This window comes from Odocoileus virginianus, chromosome 10 (assembly GCF_023699985.2).
Source record: "Odocoileus virginianus isolate 20LAN1187 ecotype Illinois chromosome 10, Ovbor_1.2, whole genome shotgun sequence".
NCBI classification, from domain to species: domain Eukaryota; kingdom Metazoa; phylum Chordata; class Mammalia; order Artiodactyla; family Cervidae; genus Odocoileus; species Odocoileus virginianus.
The window spans coordinates 5,876,687-5,902,660 of record NC_069683.1 but is presented as its reverse complement, the minus strand read 5'-3'; the positions used below and the strand labels follow the sequence as shown (position 1 = coordinate 5,902,660).

General features: G+C 39.3%; 1 protein-coding gene across 14 annotated transcripts in view; it reads right to left on the bottom strand.

The window, feature by feature from the left end:
- Nucleotides 1–15,080: 15,080 nt before the first annotated feature.
- The window catches only part of EMSY (EMSY transcriptional repressor, BRCA2 interacting), a 79,913-nt gene continuing 69,019 nt past the window's right edge, over nt 15,081–25,974 (bottom strand). For 8 of the 14 annotated variants that reach the window (XM_070472946.1, XM_070472940.1, XM_020892765.2 and 5 more), the window contains 4 exons: nt 25,094–25,296; nt 22,621–23,184; nt 21,154–21,654; nt 15,081–17,070 (listed from right to left, as the gene is read on the bottom strand). In XM_070472946.1, coding sequence (XP_070329047.1) covers nt 16,876–17,070; nt 21,154–21,654; nt 22,621–23,184; nt 25,094–25,296 — 1,463 coding nt within the window. In that variant the 3' untranslated portion in view covers nt 15,081–16,875. The remainder of the gene's footprint in view (nt 17,071–21,153; nt 21,655–22,620; nt 23,185–25,093; nt 25,297–25,974) is intronic. The other 6 variants (XM_020892767.2, XM_070472942.1, XM_020892768.2 and 3 more) reach the window with 2 other exon arrangements.

The window sequence follows — 25,974 nt, the reverse complement described above, 5'->3', positions numbered from 1 at the left end:
CTCTAGAACATGAGCTCAGTAGTTGTGGTTCAGGACTTACTTGTCCTGCGGCTTGTGGTATCATCTCAGACTAGGGATCAAACCCATGTCCCAAGCATTGGCAGATGGATTCTTAACAACTGGACCAACAGGGAAGTCCTTCCATTTACTTTTTAAAGTTGAAGTATAGTTGAGTTACAATATTATATTAGCTTCGGGTATACCACACAATGATTCAATATTTTTATAGGTTATAATCCACTTAAAATTATTACAAGATATTGGCTATATTCCATGTTATGTACAATGTGTGTGTGTGTTTAGTCGCTCAGTCATGTCCGATTCTTTTGCTCTATAATTTTGTGTTATTTTATACATAGTAGCTTGTACCTCAATCCATTTACTTTTAAACTATTTATGATTTTTTTCAAGTGAGTTTCTTGGAGGCAGCATGTAGTTGAGTCTCATTTCTACATTTAATCTAATGCTTTATGCTTTTTATTTGAGAGTAGATAATTTACATTTAACGTGATTATTTACATGCTGCTGCTGCTGCTAAGTCACATCAGTCATGTCCGACTCTGTGAGACCCCATAGACAGCAGCCCACCAGTCTCCCCCGTCCCTGGGATTCTCCAGGCAAGAACACTGGAGTGGGTTGCCATTTCCTTCTCCAATGCATGAAAGTGAAAAGTGAAAGTGAAGTCGCTCAGTCATGTCCAACTCTTAGTGACCCCATGGACTGTAGCCCGCCAGGCTCCTCTGTCCACGGGATTCTCCAGGCAAGAATACTGGAGTGGGCTGTCATTCCTTTCTCCAGGGGATCCTTCTGACCCCAGGATTGAACCTGCATCACTTGTGTCTCCTGTGCTGGCAAGTGGGTTCTTTACCACTAGTACATCTGGGAAGCCCAGATTTTTTATATGGTTAGGGTTAAATCCATTGTCTTGCTATTTGATCTATCTCTTCTTTGTTCCCCTGTGTGCTTACCTGGCCTCCCTCAAGGACAAAATCCCGCAAAATCACAGTGCATCGTGAAAAACCATCACTGAAGCTTGTATTCAGTGGTTACAGAGTTTTAGGTTGACAGGTATTTTCCTTCTGTACTTTCAAGCATCATTCTCTTTTTGTTTGAATTGTTTCTTAAGAGAAATCTGTTATTATCCTTATTCTGGTTCCTTCTTGTCTTTTTCCTCACACTAGTGCTTTAAGGTTTCATTTTCATCATTGGTTTTGAGCATTTGACTATGAAATGTCTATGTACACTCTTTCACGTTTCTTGCCCTTGGAGCTCACTGAGATTCTAAGGTGTGTGGGTTTATAGTCTTCATCAAATTTGGGGAAATGTTGGTCATTATTTTCATGTATTCTTCTGTCTCTTTGTCTCTTCTGTTTCTCCAGGGTGCCAAAATACACAAATATTAGACTGCTTAAAATTTTCTCACAGTCAACTGATGCTCTTATTCATTTTAAGATGTTTTCTTCTTACTTTCTGTGTTTCATTGGGGATAATTTCTATTATTGTCATTAAGCACCATAATCTTTTTTCTGAAATGCCTAATCTGCTGTTGATCCTATTCAACATATATCCCAGATATTAGAATTTTCACCTCTAAAAGTTTCATTTGCATCTTTATATCTTCAATGTCTCCATTTAATATTTCAATATATATATGTAGTGATACTGACATTTTTAAATGTTCTTGTTAGTTTTTTTATCTGAGGTAAGCCTGTGTCTGTTTTATTTGACTTTCTCACTGTAGGTTTTATTTTCCTGCTTATTTGCATTTCTGATCATTATTCGATGCAAGTAATGGTGACTATTACCTTGTTGAATGCTAGATATTTATTTCTATAAAGATTCTTGAGCTTTGTTCTAGGATGCATTTAAATGGGTTTGAAACAGTTTGATTTTCTTGGTGTATTTCTTTTAAGATATGTTAGGCAGGACAAAAATGGCAGTTCGTCCAGGACTCATGATTCCCCACGACTGAGGCAAAACTCTTTTGAGCACTCTACCTGCAGCCTTGTGAAGTAAGTAGCTTTCCAGTCTGGCTGGTGGGAACCAACCCTATTCCTGGCCATGTGTGAGTGACAGCTACTACTTCCTCTAATCCTTCCAGGTGGATCTTTCCCCCATTTTGATAGTGTCATCACACACACACACACCAATCAGCATTCAATAAAAGAAGCAGGAGGATATCATCCAGGTCCCTGGGAGATGGTGTGACCTTACTAAGGAACCGGAATGCTCTCTCCATTATGACTGAAGGCAGGCATGTGGGCCCAGATGTTAGTAGGTCATTAGAAATAGTGGGTGGAAGAAGTATCTTAATTTGGGCTCCCCCAGCAGAGCACAAGAGGAGGAGTCATCACGTCTAAGTCATTCATTCAGGAGGGGGCCCCAGGAAGCATTGTTACAGGAGTCGGGGAGTGAGGCAGGGAGGGGAAGGCAGCAAATAAAGGCAACATTACCAAGCCAGTTACCACTGTGGGTAACTGGGGCTTAACTTGCAGAAGATGCTCTTAAGTTATCCCAAATTAAGAGGTGAGAGAGCTGGGTTATTTTTTCATATCCACTCCCATCAGTGCCTGGTTAACTGGAGGGCCGTAAATTTCTCAACATTTCAGCACCTGCATGGGGGCAGAGGCAGGTCCCTGTGCCAGAGAAAGCCCTTGGGTGGGCAAAGAGGCTGATGTCGGCAGGAGTCTGGCCAACCGGCCCTGAAATGGAAAGGCTCTAAAGGAGCGATGCGTGGGATGCCAACAGCATCTCAGTGTACACTGCAGAGGGTCACTGCCACTTCTGAGTTCAGGGTTTAGTCTATACAATACGAGGTGAGGTCATCGTCTGAAGGAGAGATTTGAGGGAAGAGAAAACGTCACTCTCAGTCGGGGTGTCCTAAGTGAGACTGCACATTGCACAGTGTGCTCCAGCTGTTGATAAGCCTTTGATTTTAATACAGGCACACACGTGTGTGCACACACAACCATCTTCCCCAGTGCATCCCCACTGCACTGAGTCCACAGGGCTGTGGAAGGCACATGGTGCAGATGTGGTGTGGGCAGCAAGAAGCCACAAAAAGAGCATGAAATGTGGAGCCATGAGTCCTGGTTCTGCCTTTTGTGAGCTGTGAGATGTCAGGAACTGGTTTCCCAGTTGGGAAAATGGTGCTAACTTATCTCCCAGGACTATTGTGAGAATGAAGGGAAACAGGGCATGTGAGAGCACTCTGTGAACTTACCCACTATGTGCACACTGCCAGAGGCCATCAGGTACTTGTAAGACGCCCCAGAGAAAGAATCACTGAAGATAAGCTTCCCAAGAAAAAACACAGAAGGTTACAAGCAAACCTCCGGTAGGTCAACAAAAGACTTGATATTTAAATTGTGGTCTGTGGTCCAGCAGCCCTGGCATCACCCGAGAGCTTGTTTCAAATGCAGAACTCAGATGCCAGCCCAGGACTGAGTCCAAATCTACTGACTCAGAAACCGCATTTTAACAAATCCTCACGCAGTTCAAATGCACAAAGCAGCAGCAGGTTCACCGGTCCTGTGCTCAGCTCAGAGCCCACCTCTGCCCTCCCCTGCCCCTACCGCCACTTACCCCTCTGACTCCTGGGGCAGTTCGGCTGCCTCCAAGTTAGATTTGGGGTTTTAGTCCAGATCTGCTCCAGGGAAAGACTGAGCCTGACGTATGCCTTCTCTCACTCCTTTAGCAAGGCTGTGTACTCTCATTGCTGAGCTGGAAAATCATCATAACTATGTTCATAACGAAGATTGTGAAGAAACAAGAGATGGGAGGATCATGTTCAGGATGGTATGATAATATATTTCTGAAATTTACCTTCTAAAGAGGTTAAAATTAACAACAATAACTACAACAACAACAACAACAATGTCCTGTTGCTTAATTTATTTGAACTGTGGCAATCCGGAAAAGTCGTCAGTATGAAATGACTCATTCCCTGAGGGTTCTGAATAAGATTCTAAAATCACCACCCATGGTTTTCCTGCTCTTTGAAGTGACAGAACAAATGGCAGCAGAGGACGGCACTGTGCTCGGAGTCCAGAGAGGCTGATACACAAATATCTCACAACAATAACATCCTCATCCAAAAACAGCCTGCAATAAGGATGTTATTTCTGGGATTTGCTCGTGCATTTTAATGTTGGTAAGCATTTGTGCACCTGTGAGCAAAGCCCCAGGACCAGAATGGTCTGAATTTTTTTTACACAATCAACAAATTTGTTGATGCCTCATCCATGCCAGATCCTATTCTAGGGACATGAAGAGGAATTCAATTCTTAGAGCAAAACTTTCACGGAGCAAAAACTGGAAGCCATAATGAAAATTCAGAAGAGCTATAAAGGAGACAGATTCAACAGTAATGGGGGAAGAATTTGGGGAAATATCTCTGGAAGTGACCTTGTGGATGGAGGGTGAGAAGGGGTTTTGGTCAATAGGGGTTTTGGCCAGGGGTAAAATACAAGGAATACAAGGAAATACAAGGAATACAAGGCCCAGAAGCAAACTGTTTGTCAGGTTTTTCCAGCTGGTTAACAATCTAATGCTACGGAGAAAAACTGAAGATAAATAGCCTTTTAGATCATTTTAAAAACCATGGATAACTCCATGAGACCCTGACAGAATGCACTGTTGACCTCTGGGTGTGTAATAGTTTCCAGGGGCCTGCTTTGAGCTCCCTGCTCCCTAGTCACCCCACACCCCGATTTCCCACCATCTCTGGGTTATCTTACCTATTCCATTCTCCTACTGTCTGGCCCATGGAAGATATCTACCCTCCTTCCAGCATCAGCTCTGGGATTGCTAATGAATGAAACCATAAATTAGAAGAAAAGGAATTGATCTATTCTGGTTTGGGACAGCCTGAGGCTGAAGTACTTTTAGGAAATCCAGTTGGGGATGCATCAAGGTAGTGGGTTTTGGTCTGGGAAGAGATAATATTATAGATATGGATTTGAGACTCAGCAGAAAATTGAAGCAAATGTTATCTCCCCACCTACCCTCCTGTTCCTGAATTTACTTCTCTTATGTTGTAATGGATGAATCCAACACCTCCACAAATCCCTTCTCTTCCCACTAGTCAAGAACAGTACATGAGCAATTCTCCTCTCTCCTGCATTATAAACTTTTTTCTGTCCACTGGATCAATTCCATCAGGAATCCCGTTTTCTTAAGTTACGAAACACAAAAAACAAACATCTTGATCTCACTTGTTTTCTAGCAATTGCTCCTCTTTATAGCAACTCATTATCTTTATTCTTAGTTTTCAGTTTCCTCCTCATATTCTTCTCTAGCTTTTGTCCCTAACTCCACCACAATTGCTTGTCCCAAAATCACCAATGACTTCACATGACTAGTTCTGTGAGTTGTCATTTTGACTTAGCAACTTTCTTTAGCTGTTTCCTAGATACTACCACATCAGTCTCTAGCTTCACCTCCCATCCTTCTGGTCATTTCTTCTGTCTCCTTTTCTGATTCTGCCTCATCTTCCTGACCTTTATGTGCTGGACTGCCCAGGGATCAGCCCTTGTACCTCTTTTTTTCCCCTACCTACTTATAGGTATCTTGAATATAATTTATGCTAAACTGAACCCTTGATATCCTCTTTCAAAATTTAATCTTCCCAAAGTCTTTCCTACTTCAGTTAATAGCTATTCTACTCTTCCAAACTGCTCAGGACAAAATCCTGATGGTGATAGCAGATAAATGGTAGTCAACTCCAAGCTCCCATGGTCCCACAGAAACACTGAAAAATAAGCAGAACCTGTCAGAACCAATTTGTCAGACTCTGGAATGCAGTCAAAGGTTTACAGCAATAACCAAATGATGAATCAAGCAAATGGCAACTTGAAAAGTATAGGATGGTTAATAAGGGGCTGGGTGTGGGGCACAGAAATAGGAATTACTATATAACAGGTAACAAATGGGGATGAGGAAAAAGTTCTGGAGACAGACAGTGGTAGTGGTTGTACAACAATCTCAATGTACTTAAAATGGTAAATTTTTTTCTGTATATTTTACCAGAATTTAAAAAAAATGAGATAGAAAAAAAAAAAGCAGGAAAGCTTTATGGCATTTTACTAGCCTTCATCCCACTCTCCCTGACTTGGCTTAAAGATGTCAAGTTACCAGTGTAGGAGCCTGGTCCCTGGTTCTGGGAGGAGGACAGCAAACCGTATTTGCAAATTATTGTGTACATCTGTTCTAAGCTGCCTCAGGGTTATTTGAAGGACCAAAGCAAGGCACTCACTGCTGTCTCACTTGAATAAAAACTCACTCAGGCTGAAAAAGCAGCAGACATTGCTTGAAAACATGGTATGGCTGAAAGACAACCTACACACACCTGAAGAACAAGATTTGGTTGAGACACCAACCATCAATAAATCACCTAAGGACTGGGAAAAAAGACTAGGGAGTCATTTGTTGTTGTTTTTTTAAATTAGGGCATTCAAAAGCACTTGTACGTTAGGAGAAATTTAGAAAGCCATGCACATACTTAGGAAAAAGCCTGAGACCTCAAGCTTCACATTAGGATGGACTCTAAGTTCAGTGGAAGTCCGGTTAAGTGTTGAAGGGCCACAGCACAAAGTTAATCTGCAAACACAAGGAGGTGTGTATGTGTGTGTGTATTTGCTTAGCTCCTAGGGTTCAAGGAAATTTCTGTCAAAACACTAGCTGAATACATGCTGAGGAATAGAGACTTCAGCGACCACACATGAAAAAGAAAACAATTTCTGGCTGGGGGGAAAGAAGTTAGGAGAAGTCACTAGACAAGTGAACCACTATAGCCTTTAACAATCAAAATAAAAAACAAAACATGCCAAACCAAACAAACAAAAAACCCTTCAAATCCCGGGGGAAAGTGAAAATCTGATGTCTATAGAGTTGCCATATCTTAATATTTAGAGGTTCACTTTTCAACAAAAAAATAAAAGTATATAAATAAAGAGTAAAGTACAATCCACTCAGCAGTACAAAATCAATTAACTGAAAGTCATCCAGAAAACTCAGACATTGGACTTACTACACAAAGCCTTTAAAATAACTGTCTTAAATATGCTCAAAGAGCTAAAGAATAACATGGACAAAGAAATGAAGGAAAGTGATGTCTAAACAAAGGAGAATATCAATAAATTATAAAAAGGAACCAAACAAAAATTCTGGAGATGAAATAATTATTAAAATGAAAACATCATGGAAAAGGTATAAAGGTTCCTAAAAAATTAAAAATAAAACTATCATATGGTGCAGCAATTCCATTACTGGGTATATATCCAAAGGAAATAAAAAGAGTATCTCTAAAAGATAGTTGTACTCCATGTTCATTGTAGCATTATTCTCAATAGTTAAGGCATTTGTTCATCAACAAATGAATGGATACAGAAAGGGTGTGTGTGTTGTATACATACACAGTCCAGTTCAGTTCAGTTGCTCAGTCGTGTCTGACTCTTTGCAACCCCATGAACTGCAGCACGCCAGGCTTCCCTGTCCATCACCAACTGCCGGAGTCTACCCAAACCCATGTCCATTGAGTTGGTGATGCCATCCAACCATCTCATCCTCTGTTGTCCCCTTCTCCTCCTGCCTTCAATCTTTCCCAGCATCAGGGTCTTTGCAAATGAGTCAGCTCTTTGCATCAGGTGGCCGAAGTATTGGAGTTTCAGCTTCAACATCAGTCCTTCCAATGAACACCCAGGACTGATCTCCTTTAGAATGGACTGGTTGGATCTCCTTGCAGTCCAAGGGACTCTCAAGAGTCTTCTCCAACACCACAGTTCAAAAACATCAATTCTTCAGCGTTCAGATTTCTTTATGGTCCAAATCTCACATCCATATATAACTACTGGAAAAACCATAGCCTTGACTAGACAGACCTTTGTTGACAGAGTAATGTCTCTGCTGTCTAAGTTGGTCATAACTTTCCTTCCAAAGAGTAAGCATCCTTTAATTTCATGGCTGCAATCACCATCTCCAGTGATTTTGGAGCCCAAGAAAATAAAGTCAGCCACTGTTGCCACTGTTTCCCCATCTATTTGCCATGAAGTGATGGGACCAGATGCCATGATCTTCTGAATGTTGAGCTTTAAGCCAACTTTTTCACTCTCCTCTTTCATCAAGAGACTCTTTAGTTCTTCTTCACTTTCTGCCATAAGGGTGGTGTCATCTGCATATCTGACACTTATTATTCTCCCGGCAATCTTGATTCCAGCTTGTGCTTCCTCCAGCCCAGCGTTTCTCATGATTTACTCTGCATATAAGTTAAATAAGCAGGGTGACAATATACAGCCTTGACATACTCCTTTTCCTATTTGGAACCAGTCTGTTGTTCCATGTCCAGTTTTAACTGTTGCTTACAGGTTTCTCAAGAGGCAGGTCAGGTGGCCTGGTATTCCCATCTCTTTCAGAGTTTTCCAGTTTATTGTGATCCACACAATCAAAGTCTTTGGCATAGTCAATAAAGCAGAAATAGATGTTTTTCTGGGACTCTCCTGTATACATATACAATGGAATATTATTCAGCTTTTAAAAAGAATAAAACTCATTTTCAACATGTATGAATCTGGAAGATGCTAAGTGAAATAAGCAAGGTACAGAAAGACAACTACTGCATGATCTCACATATATGTGGAATCTAAAAAAGTACAACTCATAAAAGCAGAGAGTAGCATGGTGGTAGCAAGGGGCTGTGAAAATGGGGGGATATGCTGGTAAGTTCTTAAAAAAACTTCAGTAGAAGGGTTCAACAGCAAATTTGAAAAGGTAGAAGATGGAATCACTGAATTTCAAGATAAAACAACTGATATTATCCAGTCTGAGGACCAGAAAGAGAAGAGAATGAAGAAAAATGAATAGCGTCTACAAGACCTATGGAACACCAGTAAACAGATCAATATATGCATTATGGCAGAGAAGGTGTTGGTGACCCACTCCAGTACTCTTGTCTGGAAAGTCCCATGGACAGAGGAGACTGGTAGGCTGCAGTCCATGGGGTCGGTAAGAGTCAGACTCGACTGAGCAACTTCACTTTCACTTTCCTGCACTGGAGAAGGAAATGGCAACCCACTCCAGTGTTCTTGCCTGGAGAATCCCAGGGACGTGGGAGCCTGGTGGGCTGCCATCTATGGGGCCGCACAGAATCAGACACGACTGACGCGACTTAGCAGCAGCAGCATGCATCAAGGAAGTCCCAGAATAAGAGAGGAAAGGCCAGAACAAATATTTTAATAGATAATAACTGAAAATTTCCCAAGTTTGTTGATGAAGACATGAATCTACATATTCAAGTTCAGTGAACTTCAAGTAGAATAAACTTATAGACCCACATTAAGACACATCATAATCAAACTCTCAAAAGACAAAGAAACAATTGTAGAAAGAAGCAAGAGGGCAGCAACTTATCATGTACAAGAGCTCTACAATAAGATCAATAGCCAATCTTTCACAGAAGCCATGGAGTCTAGAAGGAAGTGGGATGATATACTTAAAAGTGCTAAAAGAAAAAAAAAACTCAATCAAGAATTCAATATCTGGCAAAACTTTCAAAAATAAGGGAGAACTTAAGACATTTTCAAACAAACAAAAGCTGAGGGACTGAATTACCAATAGATCTTCCCTAAAAGAAATGCTAAAGTCCTTCAGGTTGAAATAAAAGGCCACTGGATAGTAACTTGAAGACATATGAAGAAATAAAGATACCCAATAACTATATAGGCAAACGAATATAAGGGCAGAGTTTTGTATGCTATCAAAATTATCAATTCAAATTAGATTGCTGTAATTTTAAGATATTCCATGTAATTCCCATGGTAACCACAAAGGAAATATCTAAATATCTAAAAAATATACACAAAAGAATTGAGAAAGGAGTCAAAACATTTCACTGCAAATAATCAATTGACACAAATGAAGACGGAAATGGAGGATAAAAAGGGTATAAGACATTTGGAAAACAAACACCAAATGGCAGAAGTAAATCCTTCCTTCTTAATAATTACATGAATGTAAATGGATTTAACTCTCCTTTCAAAAAGACTGGCAGACTAAATTTTAAAATATCTAATCTGCTATCCACAAGAGACTCACTTTAGATCTAAAGGTAAAATAGAATGTTAAGTGAAAGCATAGAAAAATATATTCCATGCAAATGGTAACCAAAAGAGAGCTAAGGTGACTACACTAATATCAGAAAAAATAGATTTTAAGTAAAAACTGTTGAGACAAAGAGGCACAATATAACAATGATAAAAGGGTTGATTCATTAAGCTGCTGCTGCTGCTAAGTTGCATCAGTCATGTCCAACTCTGTGCGACCCCATAGACAGCAGCCCACCAGGCTCCCCTGTCCCTGGGATTCTCTAGCAAGAACACTGGAGTGGGTTGCCACTTCCTTCTCCAATGCATGAAAGTGAAAAGTGAAAGTGAAGTTGCTCAGTCGTATCTGACTCTTCATGACCGCATGGACTGTAGCCGACCAGGCACCTCCGTCCATACAAAACAATTATAAGGATATATGCACCAAACAGAGCTCCACAGTATATGAGGCAAATATTAATAAAAACTCCACAATAAAAGAGACTTGTGGAGACTTCAGTTCACCACTTTCATCAATCATGGATAGAATATCTACAATAGAATGAAGAAAAAAATAAAAGAAGTAAGACTGGGCCTTCCTTGGTGGTCTAGTGGCTAAGAATTTGCCTGCCAATACAGGGGACGTGGGCTTGATCCTTTGTCTGGGAAGACTACACATGTCATGGGGCAATTGAGCCCATGTATCACAACTAGTGAGCCTGTGTGCCCTAGAGCCTGTGTTCCACAAGAGAAGCCACCACAATGAGAAACTCACATATCACTACTAGAGGAGCCCCCACTGCTTGCATCTAGAAAAAGTCTGTGTGAAGCAACAAAGATCCAGTGCAGCCAAAAGTAAATAAACATTTTAAAAATAAGTAAAACTGAAAATTCACAAATACGTGGAAATTAAACATTTTAAAATAACCAATGGTTGAAGAAATCACAAGATAAACTAGAAAATGCCTGAGATGAATGGGAAAAAAAAAATCCCAACATACTAAAATGCATGGAATATAGCAAAAGTAATGCATCTGGTAAATTTATAGCTGTAAATGCCTATATTAAAAATGAAGGTCTCAAAATCAATAACCTAACTTTACATCTTGGGGAACTAGAAAAAGAAGAAAAGTTAAGACCAAAGCTAGCAAAAGAAAGCAAATAATAAAGAACAGAATGGCGATAAATTAAACAGAGAATAGAAAAACAATAGAATCAACAAAGTCAAGTCATTTATCAGAAGAGATCAATGAAATTGGCAACACTTTAAGTTTGGGCACGCTCTGGGAGTTGGTGATGGACAGGAAAGCCTGGCATGCTGAAGCCCATGGGGTCACAAAGAGTCGGAAATGACTGAGCTGAACTGAACTAAGTACTGACTCCCTCCCCAAAAGATGTCTATAAGGAAGATTCACAAGCAATACAAACAGTTCACAGTAGGTAACTAATGATAAGTGATTAGTAAACACATGTTTCTCCCAAAATGCTAGAGGAACCTAGCAGTGGGGTGGGATGAATTCTCCTTGAAGAGATCTGGGCAGTCTTAGTGAAGGAGGTGAAATTAAAGCTGGGCTTTGAGGAATGAGTGAGATTTTCTAACACAGCATAAACTGTGTGTGTGGTGGGGTACATAGGCAACAGACCAGGGTAGTGAAATGAATTATGAATCTAGAAACCTAAGGTGAAACTATGGCTAAAAACCTTGAATACCAGATTTATTCCACAGTACTGGGGAACCATTGTAGGTGTTAAAGAAAAGGGACATAAAGAGATGAGACTGGCATCAAAAAAGAAATGTTAAATGTTTTTCTGTTCCAATGAACAGTTCACTCCAAATATTTTGTAAATGTATTAATTCATTTTACTGGCTCTAATGGCTTAAAACTTTTTAATGACTTCTCATTGTTCTTTTAAAAAATATTCAAACTTTTGTAACAAGCTCTAAGATCCACATAGGTTGGTCTCTCCTTTCCACTCCCACTGAACTCACTGCCCTTGCTCTCCAAACTGCTGCCACCCTGGCCTAAAAGTCCCCTCCCACCACAAGGGTTTGTGTCTGCTGTCCATCTACTGGACAGCTGCTGCCCTCCTCTTTGCCTATCAGTCCTCTTCCTTCAGATTACAGGTTAAACAATCTTTCCTGAAGGAAAACTCCCCAACCTCCCCATTTATATGCTATCATGGCACTTTCTGTCACAGCATTTAACAGTGAATAGATCTAGGTGTGATCTTTGATGAACATTATCTCCTTTGCTATGCTGAAGCTCCATGAGGACAAGGGCTTCTCCCCCAGCTGACAACTGTGTCCCTGATATCTATGCAAAGGAAGTATACCGTAACTACTGATATTTTTTGGAAGAGAAAAAAAAAAAGTCAGAAAGAACCACTTGGGGGAAATTTGCTCACCTATCAGTTTTTTTTTTTTTAAAGTAGGAATTATAATTCATTCCATCTTCTGCTGTTTTAAGCCCCTTAGAGCTTGTCCAAACTCACATGGCTTGTCAGGAATCAAACTTAGGCTTTTTTTTTTTTTTAAAGAAAGCATGTTTTCAGGTACACTGTATACATAAGAGAGAAAAAGGCAAGAGTCGGCCTTCTCACAAGTACAAATGTAGTGTTTCTTCTTTCAATATATATATATATACAGGTCATCAAACCTCACTTATATAAAGGCTTATAAACCTGCAAGCAGAGGCAAAAGACTGTTTTTCACTGTCCTTTCTTGGAAAGTCCTTGCCCATATGGTGCTTTTTCACTCTACTTCCTCTTATCAGGAGTTTGTGATACATAATTAAACTGAGTTGAGCACCTCTGAGAGAAGGCATGTTAGGCTGGTGTAATGATCATCTTAAAGACCAACGCCAAGTTCCTCTGACGTTCCAAAGATTAGTCCTGTGTCTGGTGGCACAAATATACTCTTCTGTAGAAAGTAGCAACTCATGGCTCAGCATGATGCCTACTAGCATTTAACCTGTGAGGTTTGGTACATCACCTGTCTCTGAGCCACCAGTTTTTTAAGTGGTAGTGGTACAAATACTAGACTTAAAAAACAGATCACCAAACTTAGACTTACAAAATAGAGCACAACTGTGCTTGGGATTTTCACATAAACAATTTCATTTAATCTACACAATAATTCTATGGGATCAGACTTATGGAAAATGTGACTTCCTCAAGTTCACATGACGAGTAAACAGAGGAGCCTGGAACTCAAAACCTAACCACTATTTCCTTTGCACCATCCCAGGCGCTACTGAAGTCTCCTATCACAGCAGTGTATTGAAATGTATTTAAAAGCATTTTCAACTATAAAGCTCTATACATTTTTAAGGATGTTAAGTAATTTGCTACATTAGAGATGAAGAACAAGAACCTGCTTATAATTTTAAGGGTGATGAATTAATCTCCAGAAAACAATTTACTTTTAAGAGTAGTAATATTTCTGTACTTCAAAGTTCTCAATTTAAATAATAAAATAGAAAATAATTCAATTAAGAAATAGGCAAAGAACATTTATCCACAGATGTATGAATGGCCAATAAACACATGAAAAAAATGCTCATCATTAGCCACCAAGGAAATATATATCAGGACCCTTCCTATGTTAGCATAACTACAATTAAAATTACAGCCAGTATTGGCCAAGACAGAGAAACTGGAGCTCTCTGACACCGCTGGCAGGAATATAAACTGTGCAGTCACTGTAGAAAAGAGTTTGGCAGTTCTTCAAACTGTCAAAAATACTTACCACATGACCCAGACATTGCACTCCTAGATATTTACCCAAGAGAATTGAAAACTTATGTAAAACTTGTACACAAATGTTCATACAGCATCATTCTTAAGCGCCTCAAAGCAGAAACCATCCAAATGCCATCAACTGATGGATGGACGAAATGTGGTATAGCTACACAGCGGACTGTTACTGAGCCATAAAAAGGAATGGGGCACTGACACACACTACAACATGAATGAACCTTGAAAACACGACACCAAGTGAAAGGCGACAGTCATAAAAGACCACCTATTATATGACTGCATTTATGTGAAATGTCCAAAACAGGTAAATCCATTGGGACAGAAGTGATTAGAGGATACCTGGGGCCAGGGTGGTGGTGGTTTCAGGCACACAGGGTTTACTTGGGGGGCTATACAAATGCTCTAAAACTGACTGTAGTGATGACTGCCCAGCTCTAAATATACTAAAAAACCACTGAACTGTAATACTTTAAATGGGTGAATGGTATGACGTGAAGTAATCTCAGTAAAACTGCTAATTTTTTTAAATTCTGTAATTTCACCATAAACTGCAACTGCTAGTACGAAGCATTTATCAAAGATTCCTTTAAACCAAACGGATTTTTCTTATCACTGCTTATAACAGTTGTTAGGGTTTTATTAATTTTGTAGCATTTGCATTGTAATCTTGGAATATCTTTCACACGGATGATGTAAACTTACATTTATGGACTTAAACATATGAAACAGTAAAAGAACTAATGCTAAGATTTTCAGTAAAAGGATGCCTAGAGATCCATGAATGGTATTACCATCCACCCACTAAATTAAGAAACCTAAGAGCCACTCTTGTTTCTTTCCTTTAGCCTTCATATCCATTTCATCAGCCGGTAACCCTGCTTGTCAACTCCATAAGGGAAGGATTGTCTGTTTTATTCACTATGGTACATACCTGGTGCTTAGCCTAGCATCTAGCACACGGAAGATGTTTAATTAATATTTGTCAAATAAATTGAGAAATTCATGCTGTCCTTGAGATTAACAGCTTTTAAAAGAAAAAAAAAATTAAATCCCTCATTTGATAATTTTTTAAAATTATATTAATTTTTAAAAATGCAGACTATGGAAATTTCATTTGCCATTTTAGTTGCTGAAACATATTAAGGCTAAATTCTCAAAGGGACACAGATATGCTATGGTGCCGGAACATGCAGAAGTAGAACATAGTGACTTTATTCAAGTTTGCTGTTACCTGATCCACGAATATTTAAAAGATATTTTATTTTATAAAAACTTACATCTGTAAGTAATGGACTGACCGTTAACAGAGGGCTTAACCTGGAACACATAGATAGGCTTAGAGGCCCATGAACCCCTAAAGATTGCAAAACCTAACATGTATATTGGCATGTGAGAGTTTTCACTCTTTTTGGTGAGAGTTCAAAGTGTCGTCAGATTTTCAAAGAAGTCTATGACCCAAAAGGTTAAAAAAATTACTTAACTAGAAACAATCACAAAGTCTTTTAAACAGGAATTTGTACAATAAAATAATACCCAACAGCTCCATCTATGGGTATAAGTCATTATCGTGTAGCAGAAATAATGACAACTACAAGAAATCAGTGCATCTGTGAATGCCTGTGTTTAAATCTTCAGTGTCACTCTAGTGGGAATTTATTAATTATAGGATCACAGTTGGGTTTTTTTTTCCAGATATAGATGTAAAAATTAGGAGACCATCGAAGAATTCTACTTTACAGTACTTCAGCACCAAAAAATTGGGCAGTTATGCTGATATATGTATATACAGTTCAACATTTGTCAGTCTTAAAATGCTTATAGTGAAATCTATATAAAACCGTTAAAAACTTTTCTATTTACATTTTTTTAAAAAATGAAAAGTATAGTTTCCTTTGCCACAACTTGTCAAAACTGACTTTTACCCGTTCCCACCCTCTTACCCTTCACTCTACTTGTGACAGACAGTGATCACAAGACCCAAACATATTGCTTAAACAAATCATGTCCTAAAAAGGTAGAATGCTTAAAAACATTACATTTAGAACTGTAAATGAACTTTTTATACATTTCAAAGGGGGTTAAACAAAGGTATTTAAAAGTTATTTTCAAAGTCTCAGTCCAACATGAATGTGCAATTTCAGTGTTAAGATAGCATCATATGAATAACTTGTTTTCCTGAACATAACTGAACATTTCCTTTGGACTAGAGAATATTTCTTTTCCTCTGTTTCACAATGAAACATTTTCTCATCAGTTTTCTTAAAGGAGAAAGGGGGCGGGGTGGGAGGTGGAAAGGGTAAACAATCCTGGCTTACAGGAAATTTGTCAGAAGGAATATGGCCTGCTTTGAAATGTTTACATTTAAATAAATAGAAAGCAAGTGTGCTGCCTAGAGCACAAAGGAACAACAACACAATAAATTAGCATACAACTGGTGAGAATGTACAAACCACCCAAAGAAGCACTTCCCACTGGTGGAGGGACCTGATTTCCACCATCTAACAAGGATTCTTTAATGCCAGTATCAAAGAACTAGTTATTTTATAAGATATGAACTGAGGAGATGTAAAATGTTAACCAATTCAGCACTTGCAGGGATTTGCAAAAACATACAAGATTTTTAAAAAAAAACAAAAATGTTTCTGACACACTGTTTCAAAATACAAACTATTCACATTCTCCTTTTTTTGATGGTGTTTGCTCAGTAGAAACCAGTTGAGGAACATTCACAGGAAAAGTCTCTTTCCACTGCAAGACAAACTTTTCCATTAGCCATGGTCCAATAGAGAAAGAATATCAGGTCTTATGTCGCTGTAGATGTGCATCTTTTTTCTTTTTCTAAAAAAAAGTACATTCCCCTGTGAGTTTTATCTTGTTTTAAAATGCTACTCCTGCAGCAATTCTTGTTGAAACACTGCTGTTTCAGGGTCCACAGTCTAAGCATGGGCAAAGTGCTCTCTTTAGACATCAAAATTACAAGGGCTTCCCTGGACACTTGGTAACCAAGTAGGTTTTAAAGTGCACTCCTGTGTCCAAAACACTAGGATCGCTCAGCAGAACTCTGAGAGGGGCTGGGTTCAGTTCCATCCTCTGTGCTACTGTCTATGTCCTGCTCCATGGCCGTCTCATCATCATCCAACTGCTGACTGGTGAAATTGTTCAGTTCAAGGAGCCCGCTGGGCTCTACGACCACATTGGAGCTGGAGTGGCAAGGAATAGCATACTGGGGAATGGCCTGGAAGAGAAAACAGAGGAGAGAAGCTTCATGGTTAAAAAAAAGGGGGGTAATAAAAGGATATCCTCAACAATAACAAGGAAGGAAATAAGGAAACTGACATTAACTGGACAACTACTAGATGCCAGGCACTATGTTAGATGCTTAATATTATTCCCATTTTACAAATGAGGAAACTAAGATAGTAAGTGACTTAATCAAGGTCACACAGTTGGCCGGGGTCAATGCTAGGATGCCAGGATTCAAATCCGAGTCCTCTGCAACGCAAAGTGATCTCTCCACTCCTTGATGGTGCCTCTTCTAACAAAGCAGGCTGAAGCCCATGCCTCTCAAGAGACAGACTCTGGGGATATTTTTATTTGGTCATTAAGCAAATTTTAAATGTAAATGCATCAGATTTTGCTTCTGTAAGATGAATGATTAATCCACTGATACCACAATATTTTTAAGCCCTTTGGTAGTTCAAAGGTGAACTTATTTGTTTGGGTCACAAAGTAACAATATTTACTGAAAATAAGGCTAGAGAGGACAAACAGTCTTTTAAACAATAAAAGTACCAAAAGATAAACACATACTAGGCCATATTGCCTTGTCAGATTCTTTTTTTCTCAACTTTGTTATATAGCTTCTTAAAAGGTGTATCAGTCCATATCATACCCCTACTTAAAATTCTACAATTGTTTCCTACTGTTCTTGCTATAGATCAAAAACCTTACTGTGTCTCCAGCCTTATGCCAAACTCACTTGTACCATAGGGTGTGTGCACTAGTTCTTCCCCTCTTCCTGGAATATCCTTCCTCCAAATCTTTACATGGCTGGTTCCATTCTTATCATCTGCATCTTAGCTCAAATGCTTCAAGTAAAAGGCTTTGAGAAGACTTCCTTCTATGAAAGTAAACCAGAGTACTGGGTCGATCCCAACCCTAGCTCCTATTATGTTCTGTAACATTTTCTTCATTGATTTATCATCTCTTTGTTTTCTTCTCATCTTTAGAATGTAAGATCCAAGACAGTTTGAACCAGAGCACAGATCCTGACTATCTTTTTCATTGCTAGATACCCAGAACTTTGAACAGGGTCTGGCACACATTGAAACTGAAAGTCGCTCAATTGTGTCTGACTCTTTGCAACCCCAGGGACTATACAGTCCATAGAATTCTCTGGGCCAGAATACTGGAGTGGGTAGCCTTTCCCTTCTTGAGGGGATCTTCCCAACCCAGGGACTGAATTCAGGTCTCCTGCATTGCCAGCAGATTCTTTACTTTCCCAATGAATAATGTATCTTTTTTTTTTTTGAATGATGTATCTTTAACATAAAAAAACCTAGGAGCAAAGTTGAATATCAGCATTTTGAAAATATACCTAACCAAAACAACCTTCTACTGAGGGGATATGCAAATTTAGTTTTAATACTATCAAGAAAATAGTGCAAGATGCCTAGGCATTGATTCTAAAGTGGTAAAGTTTTTTTGTCTTCCCTCACCCTCCTGCCCTTGTTCCATACAGCTGATCACTGTGAAAAAGTCTCTGGTGGGATAAGAATTTTAGTTCAGCTCTAGCTGTGACTTGCTGTGGACCTCTGAATAAGTCACTTCCCTTCTTAAGCTTTAGTTTAATTTTGTGTAAAATAAGATAATTAGAAAAGATATGCTTTAAATATCCCCACAGATCTAAATTCTATGAAATCCATATACATACAGACTCCTTCAAAATAGAAGATAAAACTCAACTTGTTTACTCCTCTATCCTTACACCTAGCACAGTGCCTGGAACACAGAGGTCATATAATCCATGTGGAATGAATGAATGAATGAATGAATGAATGAATAAAAGAAATATGGATTATCTGTCTACAAAGTACTCAATATTAAACATGCTGAATTTGTACAGAACATTTTTCAAGAAATCAAAGAACTTCTGCAGATTTCTTTCACTCAAGTCAGTAGGTATTTTACTGAATGAGTAAAAATCAATACTTTGGGTCAAAGCTAAACATAACTAGTGAGACCTGAAAATAAATGTTTTAACAATCTGTTAGTGATGATTATAACAACAGGAGCTATCCTTATTGAGTATTACTCTATATAGGACACTTAATCAGATATTTACTCAATCCTCAAAACAACTCTTTGAGCTATTATTGTTTCCTCTTCATCACAGGGACAGAGGTTAACTGTTGCTCAAAGCCACAAAGTAGGTAAGGATTACAGGTGGGATTCAAATCTAGCTATTTCTGACTCCAAAAGCTTGGTCCTTAATGCTGCTCTTCCCTCTGACACAGTGACACATTAACCCAGAATATAGTAAACACTAAAAATTAGCTCAGTATTCTTGCAGAGAACCTACTCATTAGCTATCATCTTTGACACATGAAGCAAATTACATTTTCACCCCTGTTCATGAAGTATAGAAAATAATTTCCACATAAGCTATTCAAAATAATTTTCAATTTAGTAAGTATATGAACTTAAAAGAACTTAAACTCCCAGGGGCCACAGTAAATTTTGGTAAAAACAGGAATAGCTTCATATATTGGGCAATCACTACAAGTCAGGTACTGTGCTAGGTGCTTCATCTCAATTTTATATAATCCTTATGTCAATCACATAAAGTAGGCATTCCTTATTCCCATTTTACTGATGAGGAAACTAAGGCACAGTGAGGTTAAGAGTCTTGCCCAAAGTCACAGAGTGAATAGCAAAGCCACAAAACCTCCTTTTCCACCAAACCCTACCTCTTCAGTGGAGAAGGGCTTGGCAACCCACTCCAGTATTCCTGCCTGGAAAATCCTATGCACAGAGGAGACTGGTGCAGTTCATAGGGCCGCCAAGAGTCGGACACGATTGAAGCGACTTAGCACGCATGCTACCTCTTCAGCGGGAAAAAACACGTAACAAATCCATTTGGTCAACGATTATTTAGTTCACTATTTGTTTTGACAGGAACAAAATGCTTGAATAATTCAATGGCCAGATCTATTTGCCTTTAAGCATTGCCCCTATACTAAGATAAATCCTATCTGGGTTAATATCAGTCAATTTGCATTCTTTCATGGCTTGGGATCACAGGAAAGGCAAAATTTACTACAGAATCATCTAAGTCACACAATATAGTACAATAAATACTACCATACATAGTAAATACTAGGTTATCCACATTTCAATAAATTCAAATTCTCAGTTAACTAAAATGTGCTGCTCTGATACCTTCCAAGCAAAAAATGACAAATGTCAAGAAAAAAAACCTGAAACCTTGCAAGGAGAGAGGGAAATAAAACATAACTTCTAAAAGCTAGTCTGGACCCAGTAACTCTTCAGTCTGGATTATATATGATGACAGATGAGTTTTATTTTATTTTTTTTGACAGATGAGTTTTAGAATGAAGGGAATGTGAGGCATAGGAAAATCTACTGTCAATGAATAATCCATCATGTTCACTAGCCTGTACTTACCAAGGCAGGAGAGTAACCATAATGAGATTTTTCAATAATATAATGATTGAAATAAAAAGTAAAGCTTTATGGTTAATCCCAAGTTAGTTACAAAATTAAATTACTAAGAAACATTCTCTTACAACATGGTTCTCTAGACATTTCAGTTAATTAAGATTTTATAGTGCTGAAAACCATATATTTGGATCAAGATCAAGAATTGTGTTTCTACAAGGGTCTCTGAAATTAACTTGAAACAGGAGTACAATCCAGTTATATCCCAGAAGTACAAACTACTTATACTCTGGGCAAAGACTGAGAAGCCCAAAATTTGACCTGGAAAGTTACTGATCTTGTAGGTTGACTGCTGAGTCAACACTGGCAAGTGTGGCTTGCATCTATGAATCAAGTGGACACAAGGGCTCAGGGCCCTTGACTGTCTCTGAGGTGTACTGTTGTGACAATATCTATCAATTTTCTACGACTCCGTTTCAAAAAATAATTATAAACTTGTATATTTGTAATAGGTAATAAGCCAAATTTTATAATCTCTTTGCCATTTTGGCTTGACTCTTCCTGTGACATCCCAAAACACACCAAACCCACAACCCTCAAGACACCCAAGATTTCTTGTGTTCCTTCTGATTCTTACCTGGATGATAATTTCTGCTGGGCTCTCTTCAGCTTTCTTTTGGCCTACATTCTGAATACGCATGAACTGGCCTGTCGCAGGCACTCCTGGTGCATCGATTTTCCTTGTTGTTAGGGAAGGGCCAACAGCAGATGGACTTGAACAGGACTCTCTACACTTCTGTTGCTGGGGAGTGGAATTCGCCATCCCTGCCACCATCACATGGGTGGAGGGTAATGATCCTGCTTCACCAGTGAGCACACTAGTGGCAAGAGCCTTCTTTGGGGGATCCACTACCAAATGCTCTACATTTGTATCAATCTGAGCTTCCATCAAAGACATTTTCAAAATGTCTGACACTGCTGTCTTCTCAGAGGCCTGAATGGGAGATATGCTTGTAACTGGTGATGTCAACTTAGGCACAGAACTGCCACCAGTTATCTTTGTAACTGTGGGAGGCTGGCGCCCCTCAAAAGTTATCTTTGTAACAGAGGATCCTTGGGTTATAATTGGCTGCTCCACCTGAAAACAAATTGGGGTTGTGTGTGTTACAGCTACATATCTTTGAGAAAACCTATCAAACACCCCAGACAATAATGGCAAAAGAAACATTTGTGCTGTATATTAGGAAGATATTTTGAAGCTTGGTGTTTCAGTAAGAGGGCTGATGGGAAAGTATCTGGTTACTTTTAAGAAACCTAGCGAAAAAGAGGAGGGGTCAAAAGAACCTTTGTTCAGCCAGCCAAGGTTCATAGCAGTAAAGGAAAAAAAGTCACAGCAGCCTTGTATTCCTTGGGATTTACATCCCCACACAGCACACCTTAAACCCATCTCAAATCATTTCATATAATCTTCAGCTTTTTAAAATAAAGGTAGGGGGTTTCCAATCTTTTGCTTCAAAATACGTTTATACAAACATATTCTATATATATATATATGTATTTATAATACACACATATACACATACATCACTCCAAAGCCACTAATTTTCCCTAATATAATTTTTCTTTTCAATATTCACAGATAATTCCTCTGAAATCTAGAAGATAAATTTATTAACCAAATGGTGGTGGTGTAAACTACAAAGGAAAATGGTCAATGAAGCTCCTTAAAAGACTGTAGTTTACTTATTAGCATTACTGCCACAGAAATAAGAGTTTACAGGCATGGAAATAAATACTTTATGCCTAAAAAATAAAAATAATTTAGGTATATCTATGCATTGTTGATCAATGCTGAAGTTATTTCATTAAAAACTGCCTGGAAATTCAAGTTCTGAGTGCTATGCTTTTTTTCTTCCTATATTAGTGCGTACATTTCTTCCCTAATGTCAACCTTCTGATGTAGTAAAGTAATACCAGCGTAATGAGGCTTTTGAGTTTCCTCTTGCCAGGAGAATGCACCGCTAATCACGATAGGGTCGTGATGTTTTCATTTTTTTCCGTGAACAGAGAAGTTTAACTTTGCATGCTATCAATATTCCGTTACCTGGCTTGCCGGCTGTTTCTCTGAAGAGGCTGGGAGCGGCATTTGGCTCTGGGGGGTTTGGGGTTGCACGTAGATTTTTGGTTGGTTCGGAGCCTGCTGCAGTTTAGGGAGCTGCTGCGTGGTTTTCACTGCAAGCACCTGTACTACAGTCTGGGGGGGCTGTGCCATTAAGGTAGGAAGCTGCCTGTCTTTGGCCACCATGGGATGCTGTGTGTGCTGTACATCTGGCTTGGGCTGTGCTTGTTCTTGCTGGAGAGGGGTGAGTTTCTGATGCCTGATGGAAAGCTGGGGCATTTGCGGGAGTTTGTGCTGGAGCTGGTCTGCCTGCAGGTGGATGGTCTGCTTCTGTTTAGTCTGGAAGCACTGCAGAGTTTTCACTTGCAGCTGAGTCTGTTCCAGCTGTGGCTGGCTAAGTTTCTGCGGTTTAGCTGACTGTGACTGAGTCAGGGCAGATCGATAAAACAGACCTGTCTGAGGGTCTAAAGTGTCCATCTCTTCAACCTCGCCCTCCTCAGTTCCAAGTTCCTCGCTGTGTTTGGTAAAAGCAGTGTGACTGCTTAATGCCTAAGTAAAAAAGGCACAAAGTAAGAATGAAATAAGAAAAACACCTATATTGCTACATTTTCCTCAAATTGGAAAAGACTTGATTATGAGAATCATTCAAAATTTTCAGAAGGGAGAACCTAAGAAGACCAAAAAACTCTCAAGGTCTCTAAATCTAAAGGCAGCCTTAGATTGAGACTTAAAATTTCAATTCTTAGACATTAAGTACTGCAAAAACTGGCAAATGTACTGCAGTAAGAAAAGTCTCAGAGGGCCCAGAACTTAAAAGGTAAGAAAAATAGGGATGCTCTGCAAGCACAGCACAAGATGAGAAAAGAAAAGGCTCCCTGGCTCAGGACACAGCTCCAGAGCTGTTCATCTGTCCAAAGGAAGAATGCAGCAACCCAGAAGTGAGGTATCCAGAGAAAATTCAAGGTTCAGAGAAGCCCACTTGTGCTGTGCACCCATTTAGCACAGTCCAGGAGGTAGGCATTGTCTGAGGGCTGTGCCCATCCCAGTCTCCGCAAAGGGCCTCTTTGCTAAGGGTGGAGACGGGTGGCCAGGCCTACCAAGGTCTGAGTGATATGCCCTCTGCCCCAACCCTCCTCGCCCAGGTTCCAAGCCCACCAGGCAATAGCTTTCAGACACCTGGCTCCCTCCCTGGAGGGTAGGAAACTGTGGCAGCAATAAGAGCACTCCTGTTAGGAGAAACAGAGATGGCCTGATATCAGTTATAATACTGTTGGGAGGCAGCAGCGATCTTGAGTGACATGGTTAGAGCCAGCTGTCCGACCTCCCCCGGTGTCTTGAGAAAAGTCAATGTCAGGACAGCCAGACAAGGGCCAGACTCCAGGCTAAGAGCTGACACCCAGCAAAATCTCTGGCCATCTGGTTTCCCTCAGTGACAGAAGATCCATCTCAATCCCATTTTTCCCACTGCTTTGTCAAATGCTACACATCTACTTAAACTTTAAAACTCTGAGATTCAATGGAAACTCTCCCTTATCTCATAATGAGATTCAATGAAAACTCTCCCTTATCTCATAATGACCTTACGCATACAGGTTTTTAATTCAACTATTTCTTCATGCCTTTCCAGTAGTTTGCCTGTAATTACGGTCAACTGCTACCAGTTGAGTATTAAGTCATGCTTAAATCTGATATTTATGATATCACTTTATAATAGAGGCAGGAATCTTTAGATTTAAATCCTGGTTCTGCCATCCAGAATAGGTTATTTAATTTCTATGGGCATGAGTTTCCTCATTTGTAAGAGGGGTGATACAATCACCTTGCAGGCTCAAAGCAAGAATTAAATTAAAGCATTTAAAGCTCAAAGCACAGTATCTGGCACAAAATCAATATATCAATGTATTTTTAACCTTTTCCCCATTACCCTTGGTACCACATTTTCTGTTTTATATTAATTCATTTTCCTTCCTGTTGAGTCTCTTCCTCAATTGGTCACATTCAGTAAAAGAAGTCAAATAATATTTATCTACTTATTTTTAATGTTCCCATAAGGATTCATTATGAAAGCAAAAAGTAAAACAAATGAAAATCTCAGCATCAAACAGCTTAAAGAAGCCAACTTCTATTTCATTTGAAAATCTTGCCTCAGTGATAAACCCTTCCATAACAAGAAAATACATAGAAACAGTGACCAATTCTGATGTCATAGATTCATCTAGATAGCTTTACCCTTTTGAAATGTTAAGAGTTCACAGAAGACCCAAGAATACTATTTCTTAATTACTTTCTGGTGTTAAGACTCTCAGTTCATTTCCTTTACTCACCCCTCACAGATGAAAGAACTACACTAACACTCTTTAACTTAATTATTTCCCATCTTATAATAGGAGATGAAACTGAATCTTATTTCAGGAAGGAAGCAGCTACAGAAGGTAGAAGGAAAAAGAAGAGATACAACCTGCTGCATTATGTGGGTGATTGCTCCAGGGGAAGAAGCTGGGATGGACTTCACCACCACGGATGTCTGTGTTGCAGTCTGTGACTGAGCCACATGCTGGAGAAGGGTCCGCTGAGGCTGGGAGGGCTGTTGGGGCTGGGAGCGGTGGCTGACTGAAAATAGAGGAGGTGATGATGATATTTCTCCAGAAATCACCACAGCATCTGTAACCAGTAGTCATTTTAAACAATTGTCTGTGAGATTGCATCACAGAGAGAAAGTGTGGTACTAGGAGGCAGAAGACCAGAGTCTGCCCATTTATGAGCTGTGTAACTCTGAGAAAGTCACTTATCTTCTCTGAGACTCTGTGTCCTCATCTGTAAAATGGGAATAACAGAGCTATTATAAGGATGAGATGAGAAATGTATGTGGAGGCACTGTGAAAACTATTACCACAAAGGAGGAACAAATCCCTTAAAGCTACATCCTCCTGTGAGTTGCACTCTTTCTCCAGTGACCTTTACCCCATTAAGGTAACAAAACAACAATCAATTTCTGCAATCAAATCCTAGACTAATATTTTTAAGGATAGTGAGACAGTACACGTTTTTAACCTCTTGATCCCAGTTCTAAATGTAATACAAAAGCCAGAAGCATTCACTCCTTTATATACAAAAGACATTCTCTCATATCCTAAAGATTTAGGAGGTCAAGGTGATACTGCAGAAAGAGAACTGGATTAACAGTCACAACTGGATTCTGTCCCATTCTGCCACCAATCAGCTATGTGAATTTGAAGAGGTCACTTAAACTCTATGTTACTAATCTCTAAAATTCAGAGGTTTTATTTTGTCTATTTTTGTTTTTTATTAGGATAAAATTTCATTCTTAGAAGAGGACCA